The sequence below is a fragment of the Rutidosis leptorrhynchoides genome, chromosome 2 (assembly GCF_046630445.1).
Source record: "Rutidosis leptorrhynchoides isolate AG116_Rl617_1_P2 chromosome 2, CSIRO_AGI_Rlap_v1, whole genome shotgun sequence".
Classification (NCBI taxonomy): domain Eukaryota; kingdom Viridiplantae; phylum Streptophyta; class Magnoliopsida; order Asterales; family Asteraceae; genus Rutidosis; species Rutidosis leptorrhynchoides.
The window spans coordinates 627,752,986-627,780,420 of record NC_092334.1 but is presented as its reverse complement, the minus strand read 5'-3'; the positions used below and the strand labels follow the sequence as shown (position 1 = coordinate 627,780,420).

Genomic DNA, 27,435 nt, shown 5'->3' with positions numbered 1-27,435 from the left:
GTGTCTACAAACATAACTCCTATCGGCACCAGTATCAAATAGGACAGAAGCTAATAGATTGTTGATAGTGAATATACCTGTAACCAAGTCGGGGTTCTCATGGGCATCCCTTGCGTTTACATTGAAAGCTCTTCCACGCGGGGGTCATCCGTACTTTCGCTTGTTGGGATACTCATTCCTGAAGTGGCCCTGTTGTCCACACTCATAACACTTTCTTGGTCCATTGGGGTTGGTCCTCACAGCTGGGATGGGAATCTTGCAGTGCTTGCCAATATGCCCGGTCCTTTTACACTTTTCACAGACCACATTACAGTACCCGGTATGGTGCTTTTAGCACCTCTTGCACTGCGGTAGAGTACCCTTGTAGTTGGGGTTCGAGCTAGGGTTCGGGTTGGGGTTCCTTCCGTCGTTATGCCTCTTAGCGGGGGTTTGATCATAGACTCTCCCCTTGTTGTTGTCCCACTTACGCTTATCACCACTGGCTCCCGATTCGGATTTTGCCTTTTCTGATTTCTTGCTGATAATTTGGTTCATAAGGGTTTGCGCCATGCGCATAGCTGCCAGGTCGTTGGGCGGATTAGAAGAGGTGACATTTCCTTGAATGGACTTGGGAAGTCCCCACAAGTATCGCTCCATTCTCTTAAATTCCGGGGTAACCATCGTGGGACACATCAGCGCTAATTCCAGATACCTACAGTTGTAACCATCAAGATCGTTTCCCACAACCTTCAACTCCCAGAACTCAGCCTCCATTTTCTGTATCTCTGCTCTGGGGCAGTACTCTTCGATCATGGCTCCCTTAAATTCTTCCCACCTGGAGTGGCATAAGCCTCGTCAATACTCTTAGCTTGAGCCAGTGTGTTCCACCAGGTTAGGGCGCCATCAGACAGCGTACACGAAGCATACTTGGTTTTGTTCTCCTCTGAGCAGTTGCTTACAAGGAACACAACTTCTAGTTTCTCAAACCATCTAGTCAATCCAACTGGCCCCTCAGTACCGCTAAAGATGTGGGGCTTGCATCTTTGAAACTCTTTGTATGTGCACCCGTTACGAATGGGTTGGTTAACTGGTGGAGCTTGTGGGTTGATTTCCGTAATAGCTGCGGCTACTCTCTCAGCGATCATTTCCTCAATCTGGGCTGCTGTGGATGCTGCTCGTCCGTTTGCCATTGCTCTTCTAAACAGAAATTTTGACTTAAGTTAAAATCCAGCATTTAATAAATAGTAATATAGTATATAGCAACCAACATGGAACCAACGCAACACATGTCAACTAAGCAATGCAACCAGATACAGATACCACAAAAACATCATACAGTAACGTAAGTAGAACACTGTACAAAAGTAAACAACACTAAGTTCCATTCATTAATAATAAGTTGCATACATCCGCATAGGTTCGTACAATACATGAGTAAAACATGAAACTACAACGAGATTACATAATGAAATCTACTACAATGCCTTATGGTGACGGTGGGTAAAGGATGTCCATCACGTGGGACATCTGGTCCTCGAGCTCAGTTACCCGAGCATGGAGGATCTCCACTTCCCTCGCCAGTTCCTTGACAGAGGGAGATGGTGGGGCAGGCGGTGCAGTCGGTACAGGTGGTGCAGGTGGTGCAGATGGTCCAGCGCCAGAAGTAGATGGTGTGCAACGGTAATCCTTACGCACGAATGGATCGGCAGGATAAGGCACAACCCGCTTGCGGGCGGTGACCCTAGTCCTCACTCCATGTGCGCTAACGAACGATCTACCTCCGTTAACCCCTGGAATAACGGTACCATCAAAACGATACCGCTTCTTCGGCGGGGTAGAGGGTGGCTGTACGGGCGCCTCCTCAGGGTCCTCGTCGGAATCATCGTCACTGGAATCGTCAGAGGATGAGTCGTCAGATGATGAGTCATCATAAATAGCTGGAGGTGGCGGCGCTCGACGGCCGGTAGTCATAATCCGGTATCTGAAAGGCGGAATCGGTATGACACGTCCATCAGGAACGTCCCCGTATTCCCCGGGAATCACAGCACCACCGGGATGGGGCTGTGGCTCCGGAGGTACTGGGATGAGTGGAGCTGGAATCTCCGGTGGATCCTCATGTCCGTCTGAGATAACCACTGGGTCGGGTACATGGCTACTGGCTCCGGAGGACGAAGCGCCAGGGTCACTGGAGGGTGTCGACGACGGGATCTGAGAATCGGCAACAATGACAGGCGAGGTGGCGGATGTGTCTGAGTCGCTATCCAAAATGACAACGGGCGGGATATCCGACATCTGAACAAGGAAAAATAACTTTTTCCGTGTCAGCAAGTCATAAAGCAAGCACGTATTTGGCACTACAGCAACCTAGGTTGTCTAAAACAGTATACAGCATGGCAATAATAACAACGCTAAACATAAATAACATGTGAAAGCAGATAGTAATCATGCAATAGCGGAAATAAGCATACAACAAGTTCGCATGGCAGTAAAGATAAGCAATAGCATGCAGTAATATCACATAGCAGTAAAAGTAATCAGTAGCATGCAGTAAGTTTCGCAGAAACAAGTAAACTAGCAAATTGTAGATTAGTCCTATTAGTGAATCCTACTTGGTCCGGTCTAGACTCACTAATGCAACATAATTCCCTACAACCAATGCTCTGATACCAAATGTGACGCCCTGTACAAAACCATCGTGTACGATTCGTCAACAACAGGATCTTTACACGGTTGAATACTACATGCTGTTTGAAAACCAGTTTGCATTCATAAAAACATAGTGTTTACAAAAGATAACGTGACACAGAGGTCATTACAAAGCCATTATTCAAATAACATAAGTTGCGAATGCAAATTAAAAGTTTCATGATTGAGACATCTCTAAGTAATGCAGCGGAAATCTAACACAGCAGGTCCTTAACAGCAAGTCTAAACAGCATGACAGCAAGTCTAACAGCGGAAGCAACAAACCTCTAAGCACCTGAGAAAACATGCATAAAAACGTCAACAATAATGTTGGTGAGCTATAGTTTAAGTTGTAATAGTAATATAAGATTGACCACGAGATTTCAATGTTTCAAAACAGTATGACAAGTATATGTATAACTGTGGGCACATGGTAATTAGACTTAACGTAAATATAAATATCACCCCCTGAAAGTACACCTGGAGAGTGCATATGTCCTCGAAGTATTAAACACCCGTTAAATGATAGCACAACTAGCCCGAGTGGGGATGTCAAACCCTATGTATCCATATCTGATATTCGCGTCTACCGGTTCAAAAACCAATAGTTAAACGTTACCGTGCTAAGGGGAATCTTTATGCCGTTGTATAACCAACACATATGTAAAGTTTAAGTACTCGTGTCAAATAAGTAATAATAAAAAGCGCATGTATTCTCAGCCCCAAAAATGGTATAAGTAAAAAGGGATGCTATAACTCACAGTGATAAAAGCGGTAAAGTCGGTAATGAAAGTTTGCAAGTAGTAAGTTGGTCCGAAAGGTCGTCAACCTAAATCAAAGGTTACTAGGTCAGTAGGTTGTCCTTATAAGTTCTAATAGTGCATAAAATAAGTTTAAGTGTCATCATCATCATCATTCATCATCATAAAAGCTAAGTAAGTTTGACAAGAATAGAGATCGAAACAATAGGCTGAATTTGGTCAGCTGCTACGACCTCTACGTAAATCAAAAAGATGCATAATCAGTGGCTATGGCTCCGTATGTGAGTCCCCTAGTTGCTGACCAATTTCCAGAACCAAACTCGTCTTCGTTTGACCGTGGTGATGGTTTAAGTGTGAGTCGGTCAGAAATTTTAGCACAACGCTAATAGGGTGTAACGACTTTCGGAAGGCCATAAATCCTAAACCGTAACTCGGATTAAGACGAGGTCTAAACGGAAAATCATCTACTCGAACCGAAATAACTGAAAATTAACTTTCCAGTAGCCCAGGTTACAGATCAGATCCCGAAAAATAGTGAACAAGTGCTCCGGTGGGGTTCTTGGTGCTTGATGTTCATCACGGTTCTCATCCTTGATGCTTGTAGCTTCAAGTGTACAACTCGTTGATGGTTTAGCATCACTTTTGACCAAGATTCTACCATCAATACACAATATGTTAAGACCAAGTAATAACACAACTCATTTAAGAGTCTTAGATGGATGATGAACCAAAATTACATCATATCCTTAGTCTTAACACAAATACAAGTCTTATTTACAAACAAAGTTACAAACTTTACATCAATCAAACAAGTATGAACATGATCTAAGTCAAATGAAGTGATGGAACCCTAAGCTAGAGAGCTTGGATCCCTTTCACACAAGTTATAAGGTCACAAAGCTGGAAAGCTTGAACCTTTAGTGTTCTTGAAGATCTTGAAGCATAAAGCTTGGATCTTTAAGTTATATGAAGACCATAAACACAAGTTTTGATCTTTATAACAAATTAATGAGATCATAAGTTAGAAAACTTAGATCCAACAAAAGATATGAAGATTCAAGCTAGAAAGCTTGCATATTGGTTGTTCTTGAAGATCTTGAAGCATAAAGCTTGGATCTTTAAGTTACATGAAGATTACAAACACAAGTTTGAATCTTTATAACAAAATAACAAGATTAAAGTTAAAAATATATAGATCTACAAAGTGGGTGAAGATTCAAAGCTAGAAAGCTTGAATCTTCCATATTCTTGAAGGATTCATACTTGAATCTACAAGATGTAATCAAGATCAAAGCTAAAAAGCTTGATCCTCCATTGATGATGATGTACACAAAAAAGAAAGGAGAAGAAGAAGAAGAAAAATCAAAAACTTACAAGTTTTAGAATGAGAAAGACTAGAGAGAAGATAGGAGAATATGTGTGTGTGAAATACAAATGAGAGCAAGTGTAAAATGAGATGAATGAGGCTTGTATTTATGGTGAAATGAGGGTGGAGGAGGCCTTCTTGGCCGTAATTTTTGGTAGGGGAGAGGGGGAGACAAGATTTACTTTTTGGTTAATGGTTGTCTAAAGTAGGTACTTATGTTAGAATCCCATGCAACATTAAGGATAATACTTGACATAAATGCTAGCATGTTCCCTCTAATAAATGGGCATTTGTCTTACTTATTAATGGGTCACTAGTAATTAATAAGTGGGCTAAATAAATGGGCTACTAGCTAGAGTAGGGTGGGCTTAAGTCCAACAAGGTAGAAAGTCCAACAAGACTAACTAGTAAGCATAATTAAATTACTACGCATAATTAAGCATCCATAAACCCAAGTAATTATTATTATAAAATAATAATTAATATTTGGTAGTCATAATCTTCCGATTACGACAAAAGTTAAACGTGCGCGCAGTTCGCGGTTTAATCGAAACGTTAAGTGACACTAACGGTCATAAAGCATCCGGTGATCAAGTTAAGTATCCTACGTACTCTAAGGCACGTTTTAACATATAAATGAAAGTAAACCATGTATATAAAGGTTCCAGAGTATAAAGTAGCACAGTACGCACAAATATGCAGTTTCGCTAAAACACAAAGCACAAAAGCAAGTCAAAAAAGTTGGGTCGTTACATCATCAACATATAAGATCAAGAAGACTACTCTGCTGCCACTAGCTCTAATGTAAACTCAGGGCTTATCTTGGTTTTGAGAAAAATTAAACACTTTGATTTTCTCATTAAACTTAAGATTCTAGCTCCTGGATGCTTGCTTTTATCCATAAATGTATTTTAGAAGCTTGCATACTTTATTAGGATGCTTAGGATTCATAAACCCTTCCAGCTGAACCATATATACGTCCTCGCTTAGGTCGCCATTTAGGAAAGCGATTTTGACATCCATTAGCCATATTTTATTATCATGAAAGGTAACCATGGCAATAAGTATCCTAATTTTTTTAAGGCTCGCGACTGGTGAAAAACTTTCATCATAACCGTTTTGTCACCAATCGAGCTTTAAAAGTGTTTACATTACCGTCCATATCAGTCTTCCTTTGAAGACCCATTTTTACCTCATTGTCTTACAATTGGGTAGAAGATCAATCAAGTCTCATACTTGATTATCCTTCATGGACTGCATATCTGTATTCAAAGAATCTAGTCATTTTCAGATTCAGGATCTGATATGGCCTCATGCAGCTAGAGGGTTCATCATAATCCCTTAGTTGAGGTTTATCTAAATTAATCAGATAATTAAACCTCATAGGCTGATGAGTTCTACTAGATCTATAAAGTGCAGGTTTAACACGTTCTGGCTCACCAACAGTGCGCTCAGTTTCAACGTGTGGATTGCTAGTGCTTACTGAAGGTATGTTACTTTAAAGTACTTGAATTTCTTCAAGATCTACTTTACTTCCACTGACTTCTTGTAAGAGAAGATCTCTTTCCAGGAATTCAGCAGACCGAGCAGAAAACACGTTGTCTTCAGCTTGGTAATAAAAGTAGTAACCCATTGTTTCCTTTATGTATCGTACAAAGTAACATTAGATAGTTCTGGGTTCTAATTTGTTTAAAGTGTCATGCTTCACGTACGCTTTACAACCCCAGACTTTCAGATAAGACAACTTGGGATTCTTCCCATGCCATAACTAATATGTGTCTTTTCTACCTTCATAGTTGGAATCACATTGAGTATGCCTGCAGCAGACTTTCATGCATATCCCTAAAAGACGGTAGTAGAGAAATCAGACTCATGATAAATCAAACTATATCAAGTAAAGTTCGATTCCTCTTACTCAGACACACCATCGTGTTGTGGTGTGTAAGGTAGAGTGAACTATGAGACAATCCCACAATTCTTTAGGTGGTCCAAAAAACTCTTGACTCATAAACTTACTTACTCCATCGGAGCGAAGTGCTTTAATGGTCTTTCCAAGCTGATTATCTACTTCATTTTGGAGTACTTTTAAATGTTAAAATAGCTTTATGTTTATGTTTCAGCAAGTGAACATAATCATAGCTACTGTACTCATCAGTAAATGTAATTAAGTAAAATTAACTAAATCTATACATTGTTTTTAAAGGGCTACATACAACAGTATGTATTAGTCCTAAAAGATCTTTAGCTCTTTTACCTAAATCGGAGAAAGAAGCATCTGTCATCTTTTCACATAAACATGACTCGCATACATCAAATGACTCAGAGTCAATTGATTTCAAAAGTCCATTAGATTGGAGTTTTGAAATGCATTGTTTGTTTATATGACCAATATGACAATGTCATAGATATGTCTTATTTAAGTCTTGCTTGAAGACTTTGGCGATGTAGATATACACAGAATTCTCATTTGAAATTACACTATGCATATCAATTTCAAAAATACCATCACGTGGATAGGTATTAAGATAAATATATTATCCTTAGAAACTGAAATACCTAAGTGTATAAATGCAAGTTCAATACTAACAACTTTCAAACTATGTCGCTCGCAGTATTGAGAGCATAATGCTATTGTTCCAACAAAACAATAAGATCACTTAGAGAAGTAAGTTCAGAGGTACCAATAGCTTTAACAAAAGCTTGATACCCCTTGCCTACTTGCAAATCCATTGTGTATTTCTTCAGTCTATTACTTCTTCTCATTCCCTTCATATTGTTACAGGTGTGAAGGCCACAACCAGTTAACAAAGATCTAGGAATCACTAGAAGAAGTATATAACTATATATGGAATATACCTAATTTACTAGTCACTAGCGTTGCCTTTTCTCAGCTCAGATTGGAAGATATGACAACTTCCTTCTCCAATTGTCAACCTTACCACAATGGAAATATTCGGCGTCTTTTGTTGGGCTTTCCTTCTTGGAAGGTGGAATATTTTTCCTAGAAAATGATTTGTCATTTTTCTTTCACAAAGTATTCGGCTTATTCTTTTTCACCCTTCAATCCTATTTCTTCCTGATCATCGAACAACATTCGATAATCATTTTGCTGAGCAGCAGCAACTGCCACAATAGGAAGAAAGGATATGGGTTCTAAACTTTATTCAACTTCCAATTATGCTTGAGAACAATTCTCAGGTTGCAGTGCCAGTCTAGAAATTTTGAACATTGAGTTTATCCTTCTCCAACAAAGAAGAAAATGTGTTTTGGTTTACGTTTTGATTATTTGACATCTACAACAGATATAAGATTCAATTTAGTATTTTTGATATTGAGCTTTGATAAATTAACTACCCAAGTTTTTATAATATTTAAAAAAAAAAACAATTAATTTACGAAAGCCTAAGATCCACATAGAGGTTCCATAGCCACATCTGTTGATCAACTAGCAGTTATAGAGTCTATTGGTAGGTAACGGGTACCAATTGTATTACAAGTACAACTCTTAGATCTTTATGGGACCTAGAGATATATGTAGTCCAACAAACCACTATTATCTAATGGCATGTTTGTCCCATCATTGCCTCGAACTCAGGTCTCACCGTGAATACGATTAAGTCGTCCAATTTGGAAACAGTGGAAATTCACGATAGTCTCACTAGATCGAAAAATCCACCTCGTGGCTATAATTCAGCCTAGTCTCACTAGATCAGAAAAATAACGAGGAGTGTTTGCAAGCTCATTGGATGGCATGACTTAAATTTGACGGGTATTTTGGAAAAAGTTTATGTCAACAAATAATGCATGCACACAAGATTTGCTACACTATTAGTTAAAAAACATTTTAACCAATTGTATATGTCGATTATGTTTGTGATCTAATTTGTTATTTAATTTATAGGATATAAAAATAACAAATACATAAACGTGTATCGTTTTAAAACAGTTTTAAAAGATGTCATCCATATATATTATTTGACTTTCAAAATCATTTAACATTAAACTCGTTAGAGTTTAACTTATTTTAAAATCATCAATTTTAATCTTTGAAGCTCGTTTAGAGTTTTATTTAATGTTTCCATAAAAAACATATGTAATTTAAGTCTCAAAATTATTTAACTTTAAACTCGTTAGAGTTTAACTTTTTAAAATCATCAATTTTAATATTTAAAACTCGTTACCGGTTTTATTTAATGTTTTCATCAAAAACATTTAGCAAATATTATAATAAATAATTAAATATAAATGCGTAAAATAAAACACAATCATGCATCACACACACATAGCCTAGCCCAAAAATCATATGCTTGATCCCATGAGCCGACATGGGATCAAGAGGTCAAACTAAGGGTAATATCGTAGCTCCCACTTAATTCAAGAATCAAGTAAAAACTTGACAAACGCCATCGTTGTCAACTTGATCTGTTCGCCATCTTCTAAGTCAAACTCCACGTTGCATCTTTATCTTTAATCTTCATCTTATTACATTTATTTAAAAATTGAAAAATATAACTAATCTAATACTTTTACAATTTAGAATAAACTTAAATAAAATACTATGAAAATGAAAAATAAATATAATACAACTTTGGCTTCAAAATGGCCTTTCTTATAAAAATAAATAATCAACATGACATAATATTGCCGTAATCAACAATCACAACAATCACATATAATCAAACACATAGGTCGGGGCATTACGGGCTATGTATGTAATCACAATTTTAATAACTACATTATTAAAACCTATATATGGCTTGTCCATTGTTATAATGCATGTGTATAACTATGGAATATAACAATCAACAATTATAATAAATATTCAAGCCATAACAATTAAATCTACAATTTAAAATAGTGATATTCTTTCAATCATATTCGTGCGTCATAAGGTTAAGTCTAAATCAACCGTGTTGACTTTAAAAACCAAAAAAGTTTCGACTTTCACCAATATACCACAAAACTAAATCTAAAGAATAGTCACACGACAATTAAGATGGTGTAAAAGCGGCTCTGATACCACTGTTGAAAAATCGTGTGTACTTTTAAATCAGATTAACGCAGCGGATAGTTAAAATAATAATCTTTTATTATTTTATGAACAAAATTTATCAAGATTAAATTTTCACTTATTTAATGAAACATGCACACGATTAATATTTCCCAAATATCCAGTTACACCACTAATAATTGTCAAAATATGTAATTTATAATTAATAATTTCTATCATGTCGCTTTCATGTGAATAGTAAATTAATTAATTTCGTTTTATTTCCTATTCATATGAATAGTAGATGAATTAATTTCGATTTACTATTTTGTTACTTGAGTAATATATATACATCATATATATATTTTATTTGACGTCTCGGTGTATGTGTGTGTGACCCCGAAGGCTCAAATGAAGTTGGCCATATAGTTATATGTTGTACCTTGCACATTAATACTAAAGTTTTTCCACGGGTATCCGGGATCCCGTTGTCATCTTTATTAATCAATCGGGGTCATATGAGTTAATGACGCGATGTACGATATGAGATGGGTAGAACTGGATCGAGAAGCTGCAAGGGAAAGGAGGTGCGATGTTTGGTCGACTAGTAGTGGGCTGAGATTTTTTCATGGGCAACAAAGCCTGATATGGATTGTGACGAAAGGAGATCGAACAATAGCTCTCTATCATATTTAGAAAATTGAATAGGAAAGTATAAAATCGATCTAGTTTCATGGTCCTTGACATCGTGTATTCAGTCATTCAGACTGCTCTTTAATATCCCCGACGGGTCAATAGACCATCAGATGTGCAGATGATAAATAGAGTGACTAACTTGACCTTATATTGGAAGATGATAAACAGACCATCATATATACTCTGTATGCAACTAAATAATGATCATTCAAACCGAAACCTTTAAATCATTTAGCCCATGACGTAACTACATTAAAGCGAAGGGGATAATAAACATACTAATAACGTTCTTAAAAAAGTCCAATGATTCCCAGAAACTATCAACGTCTACGTCTGAATTAACTATTTTGAGGTTGGTTCTTGTTCCTCTGTTGACCTCTTGTATTCTGGCTTTAGCTCATAAGTCCCTTGGTTTGATCCTTTGTTGTTGTAGATGCACAGATCTTTAAGCAGATCTTTCAAGAATTGCTGAAAACAAAACATGTTTTGGTGGTTATTCATACATCATTCATCCTAATCTGATTAAATATGTTTTGTGGTTTTAACGAATTCGAATAACATACTTCAGGTTGGTCTGTCTCGGAAATAAGCTGTTTTAAGGTCCAATTGGGCTGTCGTTCGAAGAGTTTAAACATAATGTCTTCCATCTCTCCACGGTCCCTTCGGGTTCGTTTTGTGTCTGATCCTTTAACAGGACCTTTTTTCCTTTCCTGTAATTTCGATGCCACACTTTTGTTGTAAAGATCATACATCCACAAAAAAGAGTAGACTGAATTTTAAGTCACAAACCACAGATAGATACACTAAATTGCATGCTAAATAAAGATAATGATTTAGATAAAAAGAAGCGTTGATTACAGTCTGTGATGTGTTTCTCAAAGCAAACAATCCTGGCATTGGCCTCATGTGCGCTCCATTATCGTTATCAATAACCTGAACAAGATAGTTAGTATTGTAAGTAAAGGCGACACTTTTGAGTTTGAGTTTAGAATTTAGACCCGTTGTAGAACAGGTCAACTTAAGATAAACTATGCCTTTAAAGGATCAAAAGGTAATAACTTATGTATGATGCATTACTTATTTATGGAATCCAAGAAGAAAAAAAGTCGTTTGTTTGTGGCCCCCGACCCACCCATTTTACCACCTATAGTTACTAACCAATCCCATATGAATATTAGTCATCTGAGAGAAGCGAAGAGACCTGTATTTGTCGGGTTTTAGTCATATGCTTGTTTGTTCGTTCGCGACAGATCTTCCCGTACTCCTCTATGTTTTCATTATGAGGCTTCATGTCAAATTTATGATATATTTTTCCTTCAACAGAAACCCTTCCTGAAGTACAGGAGTGTTACATTATCAATGTTGTCTGGAAAACAAGTATACGGTAAAAGTAAAATAACCACAAGTAACTCATGCTTTTACAAATCAACAAATGGCTGCACTGAACATGCAGTATACACATAAAAATTTTAAATCAAAAAAAATATAGATTACAGAAAATAAGGTCATATATTGGCGCACCGTTATGCTTACCTTGCTTGGACTCAGAAAAAACAGACATAGGAATGAAATCTGTTGACATGTCCATAGAATAACATTTAGGTACCCGCCCAGGTTCAGTACCAAGCAACTCCATAGTAAACTGATCAATAGAATTAGGGATTGCATAAATTAGATAACACATAAAAAGAAACAAAAACTATATAATTACAAAAGAATATGATTATGCTTCGAATAAGAAAAAAGAAGAATATTAGATAAGATGTACACAACACAATTACAAAACTTTACTTCACCATGTAGCATAGAACTAAACTTAATTCTGCTGTGCTTTCTTTTTCACTTTCGCTTTTGTTTACTTCTTATTTTCATGTTGTATCCCAATATCCCATTATGGGTAAGTTTTCTCTTTTGATGTATCTTCATCGTGTGTTAATAATAATAATAAAATAAAATTAAAACCTTCAAATAATCCCAATTGTTCTTCATTTCTGATAACAATTAACGACAACAGTCTGCATAAATACTATGTCAAAACTGATACTCTCCAATCCTAATCCATTTCTTCACAACACAGGAGTCTAAGATCATATGCAAGAAAAGTATGATAATGAAAAATTAAAAGAAACAGGAAGATAATGAAAAGAAAACAAGAACTATTCTTTTTCACTTTAATAAGCATCTTCTATCTTGAAATCATTCCATATAACAAACAAACTCCCTTTACTCTTCGCTGCCTTTTTCTTTCAATTAGCAAGTTTCATCAAATAAAACAATAAACGTACACTCAGTTAAAGAAGGTAATTAACTAATTATCCACCATCAAGGTAAAGAAGTTTAGCTTAAAGCATAACAAGCTTACAAGAACTCGATTCATATGAAACCTAATTTACTACAAATCATTCTGAAGGTATGATTACAAAGATGTCTTATTTCGACGATACACAGTTTTCACATTTTAATTAAATTTTAACTAAAATTTATTAGAAACATAATAACTCAGCAAACATCAAAAGTTATAAATAACTCACAATATATATTGTTCAATTCCATTACTTTACAATCAGGTTCATTAAGCTAATTTTTTTTTTTTTTTGAACGGCGATATCTAAATCAAATGCTCTCATTTGTCACCCACACACGCGTTAGGAGGTAACTCTTCACACACCATCGCCGCATTGGGGTACCCAGTGTGCTTTGGATTAAACAGAGTGACTTAGGGCATACACCTTTTTCACCAACAGAATCCTTGAGAAACCCCCCTCCCAGTATTCGAACTCTCACCTAATTTTTCAAGAGCGTGGGCCCGGGATCAACATAGTACTTTACCACTCAGGCAATGCCTCGGTGGTTTATTAAGCTTAAATTATTACTATTTCATCATATAATTCAACTATCTAAGAAATAATAATCCATAATAATGGATAATGCAGATCATTTACAAATAACATGCATTCTAAATACAAAACTAGGTTTATCCATAATTTCACACAGCATACATCATGAAACTAAACAACATATAAGTACAGGATATAAAAATGTAGGGTTTATATTTTAATTTTATTACAATGTATAATGTATAAATAATAAATACAACGCAATTGAAACGTACCTGAGTGTCGTTATTAGGAAGAAGAGGATCAACGGTGACGATAACTTTAGCGCCAATTGGAGCAGAAGATGAATCGATTTGTGTAAGTGAACGAGATACAATCGGAGGACATTTCATGAGCCAAACGTGTTTATCTGATTTAATTGTTTCCAACGGCGGTGCTACATTGCCGTTGTTTGCCTTCGCCGCTGAACCGGAAGGTTTTCCGATGGTCGTGAATTGGTCTTCCATTTTGCGTAACCTTTTATTGTTTTTGTTTATGGAGGAAAAGCTTATTTTGCATTTTTGTGGCTTAACAGTATGTGTATTTATATGTACACATGGTTTTTAGAATGAGTCGTGCAAATCGACTAAAAATTGAACCTAAATGATAGTACATTCGTGTCTACTATTAAATCATTTTTAATCTTATCGAGTATTATTAATTATATTCTGGAGGGGTGTATATGGTGAAAAACGGAGCAAATCCAATTATCAAAAGTAACTGGAAATTTTTTTTTTTTTTAAATTAACCTGAGTATGACTTGTTATAAGAACTGACTAATTTCAATGCGACTGACCACTTTACGAGTAGCCTGGAGTTATTGCGGGCGAACTTCCTGTGATCACGAGGTAATAACTGCCTGCCTGAAATGAACCCATGACTTCCACTATGAAAGGATGAGCCCTCGACCATTACACCACCACTCCCATGGAAGGATGAGCCCTCAACCTTACCTAAGGTTTTTCGATCTCATTTATTGTCCTTAATTTAGAAGTTTTTGTCTTTTTGATACTCGGTACAAGACAAATCATAAACGAAGAAACTAAAAAAACATATCAAAACAGAATATTGAATATACATTCCTTAATTTGGGAAAAACATAGCAAACTCAAAAATAAAAGTAATCATATCATATGATCAAGCGTATTTTCGTCGACAGCTTTGGAAGGCGTTATACGATTATGACCTTGAGTGCAAGAATGGGTTGAATGTGGGTGATTGGTTGTTCGCTCTCTGGTTTCGATTACCATGAATGACCATGTTGGAGATGAAGATCTCAAAAGGGTGTTACACAACAAATCTGGATGTATTCAACTCGGGTTTGGACCGAGTGAGTGAGTAACTAAGTTGAGTAGTGAGAGAATACTTAGAGAGAAAGTATCAGCTCTCATTAAATGATCGTGATATGACATGTTCCGTTTCTTGAAAATGATAGTAGCATATTGATAGACAAACACTAGGGTTTGTGTTGTTCATTGGCGTGACCATGTTGATGTGTCATTCTATTATGGTCTGGACAACATTGCGAGTTGGACCCTAGCCTTTTTAGGCATATATGTCGGGCTTACGTGGCACATTGATAACAAATTGTGCACTACCATGTGTAGGGCTTACGTATATCATTGCTTTTGTACTGGCCTTATTTGTAATTATTGTTGTACTGAGCTTACGTGTAATCATTGTTGTGGTCCGTGACTCATGAATCGGTTACTGATTATTATCGTTTTTTAGTCTTAATAAAGGTCCATGTAATGACGTTGTTTGTTCATCATCCATCCAGGAACTGTTCACTGGTTCCAAAGTATCAGCTTTCTTACTTGGACAGCATTATGTTGCTAACCGAAGTTGACATGTTAGCGATTTCCGTTTTCAATAGGTTTTATTGAGAACTTATGTATACCGGATAGTGTATCAAGTATAGGTTAGGGATGGCTATGGGCGATAAAAAATCAGTGACCCGCGGGTACCCAATTCGTGATGGGCGGGTAAAATCATAAAATCTTACCCGCGAGCACGGGTACGGGTAAAAAATTATACCCGCCAACGGGTTGCGGGTACATACTACCCGTCGCGGGTAAACTCGATCCGCCAATTCGTGAGACTTTTTTCAATTTATCCGCGAGTTTATACATAAAATTATGAATTTAAGAGGAATTTTACTTGTAATGCAATAATGATTGAAAATATAATATTACATATAAGTAAAAAACTTGACTTTTACGTTATTTTACACATGTTAATCGTACATATTGTTTATAATTAATAAAATTCCCTAACTTTTGTAAAACAAATTAATGAAGTTTTATATTATGTTTACCCGCGGGCAAGGGCACGGGCGAAATATTTTTACCCACGGGGGAATAACGGGTCTCAACGAGCAAAAAAACAACCCGACGGGCAGGTCGTGGCTATATAGAACCCGTGCACATTGCCCGCGGGCGCCATCCCTAGTATGGGTATCATTATCGTACCCAATAATATCATACTCCTATGTTTTTTTGATCAAGATTATATCAAACTTGAAAAACTGAAAAATGGATTGGACCCTCGTATTATAATTTTCAAATGATATGATATTTCATTTCATTTAATAATTAAACAATTAAAATAACCTAATTCAGTTAGGCCGTCATATGACTTTTATACTTTAATAGCAACATACTGTGATACCATGAAAAGCCAAAAACAGTCGCTAAATATTCCAGTTAAATTGTATACATCTCGATCAAATTACTTGTAAAAACATTATCCGTTTAAAACATTGATAGATTTATTTGGTTCCTCTTTTAGCATAAAGGAAAAACACAACAATCTAGTTTTAGAGACCAAATGTGCATGCAAGAACGCCAATCAAAAATCATAAGCCAATGAGAGGATACACTACAATATATATGTACAAGATACTATTACAGTCTGATTTACATAGCTCTGAAAAGAACAAAAACCGGCATCTTCAGTTCAGACCAAAAAAAAGGAAAATCTGTACCTACAGAAATTCATCTATAACATACTAACACATCCTCCTCCTGAACTTGGCTTATGATTACATTGCGCCACAGTTACTCGAACGGATGACACCTGCAAGTGGAACCAAATTAGAAAAAAGCAAACTCACTTAAACAGGATGCAACTTGAAAGCAAGTTGAAAATTTAAAGGTTAAATAGCCTTCAACATGTTCAGATAAAAACTTTGAAACACACAAGGAGCAGAAATTGTAGATCACTACTAAAAATTCAAGTCACACCTAAGAAATGAAATGTTGCAGGATGTAAATGCAATATTCTAAGAAAACTTTTATAATATTTGGTCCATCATACAAAAATGGAGATGCTTAGAAAAATATAAAAAACTGCCTCATTTTGCAATAATTTTGCGCATCTCCTCAGCTAACTAAGCAACAAAAAGGTAGTCAAGTAATAGTATGGGGCCATAGTTGCACATACTGAAGAAACAGCTAGTTGCATATTTTGCTTATTATATTATTAAAAAAAAAAGTAAAAAAAAAAAAAACTAAATTAATAAAAAATCATAAGGTTAATAATACCTTTTAGTCGCCTGATACATGCTTTCTTCCATACTGCTTCCTTACGGACCTTGGCTGGCGAGGGAATGTGAATGGGCTACCAAACTGTTTGTTATCAATCATCTGACTAGATTCAGCTCCCGCATTAATACGAGATGAAGCTGCAAGAAAATAGTCAAATTTATATAAATGATCTAAAAGGCACTTCCATTTTAAGTGAAGTTGACATTAACTGCAACACCCTGATGTTAAACCCACACAGGACAATAACAATCGCATAATTAAATTACTAAGGGTGAAAAAGTAGCAATATCATGCAAGAAATAGAAACGCCATTATATTCATTAGTTACATAGCTCCATAAATAGAATTTTTTTGAGGCAGGGTTATATATATTATAATTCACTGCTGGCCTTTTATAGGGTTATATTCACACATTAAGTAACCAACTTGGGTCCAAAATCCTAGTAATTCATGTGACAAGATAGGTTGACATAATTCATATGACACAAGACGAAAAATAATTGAGTATAAACATCATGATGTTTGAAGAGAAAGACATACTTGGACGAAAAACATCACCCGAGTTAACATCTGGAGTTTCAGGATTAGCAGTGACGGGGCTAAAACTACCATTAGGTGGGCCCGGTATAGAAACTCCCGTCACAGAAACGGTATCACAATTCTCGTCTTCTGAATCACTTAAAACAATAACACTTGGATCTGCCATTGATGAGGAAGAGCTTTTGTTTGTGATTCCAGATGTTTGGTTATGGTTGTATGTATAATCCATCATATCAGGACGATCGATACTTTGGAACTCATCTTCGTTCATATTTTCAGAAGAGCCACTGCTCATTGATATAACTTCCAGCCCATTGTTGGTGGTAAGATATTCTTCTAATTGATTTCCATGGGCGTACAAAACCCCATTCCCGTTCCCATTTGATAACTGGTGTTCACTTTTTACAGCAGAAAGTTCTGTATTCGAATCAACTGTAGCTTCTGAAACACATAACGATCCATCTGAAAGATGCCATCGCTCAAGATCATTAAATGGACGTCCAATTTTGGCACGCCATGAACCATTAGACTTCACTTCGATCTCAGTTACATCTTCCTCACAATCTTTCATCTTTCACCAAGTAATTAATTGACAAACACATAACAGAGAGTCAGGTGGCTTTAATTTTAGAAAGAAAAAAAAAAGACAACTAAAAATACATAATAAAAAAAAAGCACATACCATTTTCACTATACGGTTTAAATAGGGATCAATGATAATGTCCTCCAGTGCATAGTTCTTTAGACAAATCGGGCATTGCCACTGTATTTAGAGAAGAGAAAGAAAAAAAAAATGAAATTCTTATGCAATATGGAAAGAAAATGAGTCTTGAAATACGACATTTAAGAACATTAAGAACTTGCCTTTCTAGATCGTTGGTTAATTTGAACAAGAGTATCGAGATCAAAACATCCGAGGTGAATGCATCCTCTAAATCTAGCAGCAGTTTTCATTCTACACCCGCTCATCTATCATTGTTATAAACAGGGCAGAAACATCATAAACCATACGCGTTTAATTTACGCCAATGGTTTCTCTGTTTCATCAATATACTAGAAAGTGGGTTGAAAACTGGATACATAAAATCTAACTTTAACCGGCGAATAATCTATGATAAATACATTCTCAGCGATAATATCATAATGCTGATGTGCATAAATTATCATGAAAGTCAAGAAAACTTACAGGACATCGCAGATTAATTGTAACATTATCAGCAATAACTTCCAAATCACTGTCACTATCATCATTAGCAGCAGCTACTCCACCACCAATACAACGACAAACACGAGCAACAGCATCAGTAAAGGATTCACCTTCTTGTTCACTAGGAATCATGTTGATAACCTATCAAAGAAGCAGAAAAAAAAACTTAAGACGGTGAGAAGTATATGGACATTAGGATACAAAATAAATACCACCTTAAGAAATCAGGTCACATTGATGTTTTACTACTGGATTTTTATCAGGAAACAATAAGAAGTGACATCAGACAAACATGTAAATACCTGTTGAAAGGTCCGTTGTCTCACTAGTCTAACACCCAAGCAAAAAGTTCGAGCATCAGAACCGGATAATGAAATTTTGTTAATTCCATCAACCAGATACAGCGAGAGCTGAACCAAAAAACAAAATACATGAAGGGATATTTTACAACTAAGTCATTAATATAAACTCCATGCCGATCTTAATGTTGAGTCAGAATAAAATAACTTACTGATGGACCATCGTCACGACCATTGGCTCCAAGCATCTTCGATCCAGGTCTATTGATGGTCTTAACAGGGATTCCTGGATAATAAATAGCTTTTTAAGAAGTAGATAAATAACAGCTAGAGTTCATACTTCATAGAGTCCTAAAGGTGCAAGTAGATGTATTAACTTTAGGGGGTTAAGTTATGTAATCGTGAAATGATTTTGGGATATTGTCATGATGAAACTCAACCAACAAGATAAGAAATAAGGAAGATTTAGTCAGACAATAATGACAAAGCTAATGTACCATTGACTCTTAGATCAGGATATAGGGGCCATTGCATCCTGAATGGAACACTATCATTAAGAAGAATGCACCACGCCTGCTCAACAGAAGAAGAAAAAGTAAAAAAATAAATTAAAAAACAGCCAATGAGTGAACGGTAATAAAATAAGTGCCCACCTGTACATCGTTTCCTGCATTCTCCAGCAAATGTACATCTGCCTTGGTTATTTGAAAACTTGTTTCGATAGTTTGCAGTGGCTGTGAACTAAGGAACACAAATTTGAAATTACACTACTAAGGTGCTAACATTCAAAATATATATTTAATATATATAAATTCTAGCATAACTATAACATAACAAAACACGCATTGCAAATGTGATGTTAGATCCAAACATTGAATCTCATAGAATCAACTTATCTTTACAAGACCACACACGCCAGATAATATTCAAGGCGTTAAATGTTATAGACATTATTACCGACTGTTTAAAGTCTGATTAATGAATACATGAATAGTAGTGACATAATGAAGATCAAAACTAATTAACTTACCCATCTTCTGCGATACTTGAGACATGTTTGAGCTTCACTGGAGATAGAGGGTATGCCAAAGTCTTCAAAAATCTGACCACATAAAATTCCAAAATAAACAATATGTATTTTACAAATTCAACAACTGAAAGTAATGAAAAAGGATTTGTGTCAAACCAATCACTTAACCAGAACTTCATAATATAAACAATGATATATATTTACATGCCTATTAACTAGCTTGCAATTTCCATGTATTTGGATTCCTCAAATTGTATCGGTTACCAAGACATGCATAATTATTAACAAACATACCATATACAAAAAATTACCATATGGTTCAGATAAACATGCGGAACCAAACAATTAGCATAATCTTTAGATAAAAAAGTGGCGAATGAGACATACGGGTCACAGCGATCGATTCGACAAGGTTCACAATAATGTTGAACAGGAGCAGAAGTAGCCTCCTCAGCGGACTCCATTGGGAGTCTAACACAGGAAACGTGCTGCAAAACATGACATTGAGGATCTGCACACTGAAGACAAACAGTCTCTACATAAGCAAAGTCATGATACCAAATAAGAGGTGCTACTCAGACAAATAAATAAGCATTCGCAAAAGATTGGACGATTTCAATAATAGAAGCATAGAAAAACACGCGCAACAACATGAAAGTTCAAACTAGATATATGAGAACGCTCATTTGAATCTAGCAGTAAGAAAGCCTGCGACTATGTCAACAAAATTTGCATCAATTTTGTCCTTAAAATTCTAAGAACAATAATGCAATGTTTATAAGACTTAACTACAAATTCTATACACGTCAAATGAAAGGGATACAATAAAAAAAAAACCTGAATCATTGTGTCCGTTTTCAGTGGACTGCCGCATGGACAGCGAATCTTCTGATCCACACTCTCCTCTTTAGGTGTGATCCTGCTACTGTCAGACGCACTATGACCTATATGCTGTAATTTTCTGAGACAAAAATGAATATAAAGTGGTAATAAATATGAAAAGTGGTAGTAATAACTGAAGTTATAACTTAATGCTATGCAAAACCGAGTGAACCGAAAGGAAAATTTGGATGACACCGACTTAAGAAAGCTAGGTATGGGGGAAACAGCATAATCATACACATAAAAATATCATTTCATTATTTTATTATGCGAAATCAATCTGAATGATTGAATAGGTTGTACAAAAAACACGATTTACCGTCATGTCTATCTGAAGGTAAACTAATAAACAATTACCTGTAAGTTTCATCGATTATCTTTACCACATCTTCCTTTGGAACAAATTTATTCTTTAGTGGACCATGGCTATCTGATAGTACAAACAAGATTAGGTGGAGACTATATTAATTAGAGAGAATAAAATAATATAGAACTAAAACATATTCAACTCAACCAACACAAGAAAAATACGAACATCACAATAAATTACAAGTATATAAATGATGGATGGTTTAAGACGTTAGGCCTACAAAGAGAATGTGATGCCAATGGCTTACCTTCTTCCACGGAAAGCAATGCCAGTATCCGATCCATCAGTTCCTATACATATCAAGGATATACATTGAAGTTAACTTACCATACACTTCAATTATATGTTGGGTAAAGGCCATCAATATTGAACCGTATACACAGATAGAACTGTGAATTTATCAGCATAAAAGAGATTATGATACAAACCATGGACAATAACCTATTATAAAGCATATGAAAGGAAATATTTGTCCAATAAAAGCACGGATTCACTCTCTCATCTACTATCGTTATACTAGGTAACTAAATTCAGGCTTATACTGGATATCAATGAGGTTGTGCCAGTAATAGTAGTTGATCTTACGGCTTCAATTTTGTATCATTAAGCGTGTTCATCTATTGGTTTTTTAGCTACAGAGCCAAATAATAATTTGAGGAACCTAATTTGAAATTTACAAATCTTCGTTCTTTATGAGTATAATAAAAGATATCAAAATTATTCAAGTATCACTTCATGACAACCAAACAAAAGCTTACCAACCTAGGGCGCACAAACTTAAAAAACTTATATCAAACAAAAGAAACATGTGATGTATAAAATTAACCCAGTAATTCAGCGTTATGCATATGTTCTTGAACATATATAATGGAGTTGTTAGAAGATGATTATGTTTCTTCAATAGAGCGTTAATGCTTCATATAGAGTTTCTTCTGATTCAATACCAAAACAAAAATATACACGAGCTCAAATAATATGGAAGAGTATAGTCACGCAGTAATAAGGTACATGCCAAACAAAGATTTAATAGACAAGAAAGTCACATCAAAGTTAATACACACGCAGACAGCCCTACAGCATAATACCAAATAAGACCAGTCCCAAATTTTAAATAGCCACAAAAGGCAAATACCATGATGCACCGGTATTCCCTAAACAGGAGGATTGTATTAATGCAATGACAGAAAATACCTGTTTCCTTCCGGTCTTTGCAAGACCAAGCTGGCTGAGGACATCTTTAAGCTCTTGAATTCTAAAACGTGCCATTTTTTTCTGAAATTTTAAAGCACGATTACTAGAGTCACGTCTGCATACAGACCCACTTATATAACACATATACGAAAATAATATAAAGAATAATGCTGTACAAGAATGAAGCACTAGCATGTAACAACCCTCAGAAAATGTAATACCAATAACAAAGTAGTGTGCAACGAAACAAATCAAGAAATAAAGAATGGCGTGTTTACGTGCAAACATATATAACAATTGCACAGACGTACGTATATGGGTAATTGATGTAGAATTAGACTCAAATGCTAATGGGTTGATAGACAGATTGTTGAAGACATCAAATGCTTATTTGGGAGAATGTAATGATCGGCCCAAAACATGGTGGAATGGGCCTGGTTGACATGCACGTGGAAAGTAGCTGGAAGGATTTGAATGCAATGAGTTTCAATTTTGATAAGTTTGTTTGTTTAAGATTAGGATTAGTTTTCTTTATCCTTATCTAATTAGCTCCTATTTCCTAGTCTTTTGTTTAGTATTTATATTTGGTTATTGTTTGCAACAGAACTCAGTTTTTGGTATTAATATTTTCCTTGAATAAAAAAGCCGAGGCTTTTGTTTATCCTATTTGTGTTCATCAATCATTAATTTCTGTTTGGCCACGATTCACGCATTATTTGGTATCCAGAGCTCAGGTTTTGGCCAAACAATGTTTCGTGGAGGTTATCGAGGATGCTATTGCAGAACCGCCGACCGAGGCAGCGATGGAGATAATCGTAGACACGCCGAAAGAGGCAACGAAGACCCTCGAGACACAGAAATTGAACGATTATATAAGCGAATCGCCGAGTTGGAACTGAACCAACAACGATTCCCTGCGCGCTACGATTCGGAAAGAATCGATTCAGAATCCATTTATGATACTGAACCCATCTATGATACAGATGGTGAAGATGGAGAATCCATCTATGATACCGAACCCATCTATGATACTGATGGTGAGGTATATTTTTCTTTTTTTGAATCTGATTATGAAAGTGATTTGGGGGTAGTTACTATTAAAGACACCAATATTTCCAATGAAGAGGGTAAAATTTCCTTCCGTGAAGATGTTAAAATTTTTTATAAAGATGTTGATGTCATGAAAAAGGATTTGGAAAATACTCGTTTAGTTCTTGAGGATCGGTTGGATGTTTCTGTCATGGATGTTGTAGACTCGAGGACGAGTCTTTTTGAAGAAGGGGAGAATGATGTAGAATTAGACTCAAATGCTAATGGGTTGATAGACAGATTGTTGAAGACATCAAATGCTTATTTTGGAGAATGTAATGATTGGCCCAAAACATGGTGGAATGGGCCTGGTTGACATGCACGTGGAAAGTAGCTGGAAGGATTTGAATGCAATGAGTTTCAATTTTGATAAGTTTGTTTGTTTTAGATTAGGATTAGTTTTCTTTATCCTTATCTAATTAGCTCCTATTTCCTAGTCTTTTGTTTAGTATTTATATTTGGTTATTGTTTGCAACAGAACTCAGTTTTTGGTATTAATATTTTCCTTGAATAAAAAAGTCGAGGCTTTTGTTTATCCTATTTGTGTTCATCAATCATTAATTTCTGTTTGGCCACGATTCACGCATTAGTAATTACTTCAACTTTTTAAAGTAATGTAACCATGTTTTTTGATAACATAGCCGGGCATTTTTTGTACCTGAAGGCCAGCAATATTTTTAAATTACCAGTACTTCATAATACATGTTGATATGCGAAGGGATAATATATATTTAAGACAAAATACCCTCTCTGATCAAAAATTATTCACAAATAAAGAGAGTAAGGCAAAACCCAAGTACCTACTTAAATGTAAATTATCGTGATACACTTGTGAAGTAATGGAACTAACAGGGAGTGGCAAGAAATTAATTAATCGTTGACATTTACATTTGTAGCAAGATAGCTCCTTTAGTGGAAAGTAACGTGTATATATACGGAGTATTATCTAATTTAAACCATATAAGGAATATGGGGATGTAAATGGCATCCGCATGCAAAGACAATGACCTTTAGACACCATTTGGACAATGACTCTGTTGTAGTGTCCAAACCCTTGAGAGCAGAGTTAGGAAGGGGCTCCACAAACTAACTCACTAGGTTCAGCCTGATGCTATATAATCACCCAAACACATAGGATTCTACAGCTTAGTTCTTGAGCTACTCCGGCAGTTCAATCTTGAAAGCTATATATATTATGAGCTCACGTCACAACTTATTTACGCCTCTCTTTCCATATTTAGGATATTTCAAAGGTAAATTCAAGGCAAAAACTTTAAATTACTAATAGTCGTCTAGTGAAATAAAATGACCATTATTTTCTAGTACCTTTTTTAACAGCAGTCGGTTAGGGAATCGCTAAATTCTAAACCTTTAGATAGCCGTAAATTCATAGGAGAACCCAGAGCAGTTCATTACTACCATTTATTCCATGTAATGCATAAAAGACAATAATAAATGCTACATTGATACCGATACTTCACTATGCTAGAACGACACATGTTGCCTCACACCTGATCGCGTACAAATGCAAACTTAGGACATATACAACCAAGTAATACAAGTAACATGTCACACATAATGGTAGTAATTTACAAAATGCTTAAAACTATCAATAAATACATATGGCCACACACTTCACATACTCATGATTTTAAAACTATCAATCTTTCTAAGCTTAATTTCACACATAATGCTAAAAAAAACCTAATAACATCCCTAATCACACTAATTTACAAAATTAGGGCACGAATTAATTAATCAGCAAAAATTCAATCACAATTAACCACTTAAAACAGTAATTACAAAAACGACGATCAAACAAAAATCACAAACATCATAAATTTAACAACCGATTGAACAATTACCTGGCACTCAATCACCAAATCATCCATCCTCTCACCAATTTCTGTTTTCAACAAACAATACAAATGCAAGTAACTAAACGATTCAATCGAACACTAAATTAATTGTGATTGCAGAATTCGATTTGCAATGAAGGGGAATTAAATTAGGGATCCTGAATAGTGTGTGTTTTTAGGGGAATTTATGAAAATTTAATTATGTTAATAAAATAATGCGTTTTAGTAAAAGTAGTTAATAGTTTGAGAGGAGTAATAATAAGTAGTAAATAGTAGCAGATGACCGGTGAGGAAACTGGCCAACGTTACGGCAGCTAGGGGAAGGGCCGGATGTCAAAGAAGGGTTTTACGGTAATGAGATTTTTATTTTATTTTATTTATATTTATTTATTTATTTATTTATTTATTTATTTATAGCGAAAATAACAAATAACAAAAGCCATATATAACAAAAGTTCATCATCGAAAAATCGAAACCAGATAACTACACTCTAAATGAAAATGAGCCCTCGCTATCTACTATAAAGCCAACCCGAACAAAAACCAACCAAGACAACCTGCATAAGAAAAAAAGAAAAAAAAAAAAACAAGTTAGAAGAAGTGGAAATATTCTTGATGTGCAGTTTAACCATCTTTTCGTTAACGGCGTCTTGCTGAATTCCTTTTCCCGAACAAGAGTTTAATGAATATAAAATCACGTTAGTCGATCCATTATCAAAATAGGCGTACCCGACGATGGAGGAAGCAACCCACGCCTCACCAAACCGTCATAAAAACCTTCATCAAATTAGTGTGACGTAATTAATAAGGGATTGTCTAATATTTGTCATAAGAATATATGATAACATCATCATTACATCTAAGTTTCTAACTATAAAAGTTACTACGCAAATACTTTCAATTCTACTCTTATCTACTTATAGAATCTTAATATTCAACGATTCAAAACAAAAGGGTAAACATAAAAAATCAACAAACACTTAACACCGAATCATTTTAGATTATCGTTGTGATTTGATTATAAAATATAATAAATAAATGTTTTAATATGTGCCCTTGTGATACACATTAGATAATTTCAATTAGTACTTATTGGACATTTGTCACGTGCTTTGTAGTATTTAATACCTTTTCATTATAACAACAGTTTAAAACTAATTTTCGATGTTACTCATGAGAAAGTTATGGTGAAAATGTATACTAAAGTTATACTTATACCTTAAATGAAAATAAAAATATTTTAATTAATTTTTATGGTTAATATGTAAATATCAATAATAAAACATTTATATGTTTTCATGAAGAATAGCATTTTAGTAATATTAGCAAATAAAATGATACTATAATGACATTCATATTAAATTGCTTCTTATTTATTGAACCGCTTACCTCTTAGAATTCAAATAAGTTTTGGAGTCAACTGTGCTTCGCTGCGGTCGAAGTGACATTGACGGTGTAAAAGCTGAGCGATTTTTGTAAAGGGAAAAAAAAGAATTTGAAAAAAAAAAGCTCTCGTGACTCAAACCCGCGACGCTTCAGCACCAATGTGAGACACCTTACCATCCATCCATTAATGATTTTGTGTTTTAAATATGACATTATTTATTTATGATTTAAATAGATCAAAATTTAAGCTTCTCCAGCCCAACTTTTTTTTAAAAGAAAAAAAAGGTCGTCGAGTTTCAAACTCGCAACCATTACGTAAATAAGCACCCCATGATCACTCCTCAAAGCAGGCCCGGCCCAATAAGAGCTCAAGTAGTGCAAGTGATCAGGGCCCAATATTTCAAGGGGCCCGTATTTTATTTTATGTGTAGTGTCTATATAATATTGGGTCTTTTTTTTTTTTCTTTTCAAGCCCAAAACAAAATTGGGCCATTTAATGCTCCGTATATCTATTACTTCACAGGATCTTTACTTTCAATTATTTTAAGAATTCAAATGTCGACTAAAAAAAAAGAGCGAGGGTTTACTGCTCGTCAGTTCATGTATTCAGCATTCAACAAACAACAATCATCTAATGACTAATCGATATTGTCATACTCAATAGGTAATTCTTTTTTTTTT

General features: G+C 35.3%; 2 protein-coding genes across 2 annotated transcripts; both read right to left on the bottom strand.

Annotated features, from left to right (window-relative positions):
* Positions 1-10,805: 10,805 nt before the first annotated feature.
* On the bottom strand, positions 10,806-15,129 carry LOC139893621 (uncharacterized). Its single transcript, XM_071876790.1, has 7 exons — positions 15,108-15,129; positions 13,590-13,744; positions 12,011-12,119; positions 11,679-11,809; positions 11,336-11,410; positions 11,041-11,187; positions 10,806-10,945 (listed from the first exon to the last, which is right to left on the bottom strand). Exons 1-7 carry the CDS (start codon positions 15,127-15,129, stop codon positions 10,820-10,822), a joined length of 765 nt encoding a protein of 254 aa, XP_071732891.1. The 3' UTR covers positions 10,806-10,819.
* Positions 15,130-16,180: 1,051 nt separating this feature from the next.
* On the bottom strand, positions 16,181-25,673 carry LOC139893620 (E3 SUMO-protein ligase SIZ1-like). The gene is made up of 18 exons (XM_071876789.1): positions 25,653-25,673; positions 25,375-25,415; positions 22,421-22,501; positions 21,477-21,519; positions 21,217-21,289; positions 20,815-20,938; positions 20,365-20,495; positions 19,978-20,049; positions 19,601-19,688; positions 19,445-19,520; positions 19,160-19,233; positions 18,951-19,058; positions 18,628-18,789; positions 18,306-18,410; positions 18,124-18,204; positions 17,442-18,012; positions 16,899-17,038; positions 16,181-16,431 (listed from the first exon to the last, which is right to left on the bottom strand). Exons 2-17 carry the CDS (start codon positions 25,399-25,401, stop codon positions 16,902-16,904), a joined length of 1,953 nt encoding a protein of 650 aa, XP_071732890.1. The 5' UTR covers positions 25,402-25,415; positions 25,653-25,673; the 3' UTR covers positions 16,181-16,431; positions 16,899-16,901.
* Between the last annotated feature and the right edge of the window lie 1,762 nt (positions 25,674-27,435).

Coding starts and splice junctions, on each gene's coding strand:
- LOC139893620 (XM_071876789.1), bottom strand. CDS start 25,401: ATGGATGATTTGGTGATTGAGTGCCAG. Junction 21,290..21,476: donor ATTGCTTTCCGTGGAAGAAG/GTAAGCCATTGG, acceptor TTGTACTATCAG/ATAGCCATGGTCCACTAAAG. Junction 20,939..21,216: donor ATAATCGATGAAACTTACAG/GTAATTGTTTAT, acceptor TTTTTGTCTCAG/AAAATTACAGCATATAGGTC.
- LOC139893621 (XM_071876790.1), bottom strand. CDS start 15,129: ATGGATGATGAACAAACAACGT. Junction 11,411..11,678: donor CTAAAACCCGACAAATACAG/GTCTCTTCGCTT, acceptor TATCTTGTTCAG/GTTATTGATAACGATAATGG. Junction 11,188..11,335: donor TGAGAAACACATCACAGACT/GTAATCAACGCT, acceptor TCGAAATTACAG/GAAAGGAAAAAAGGTCCTGT.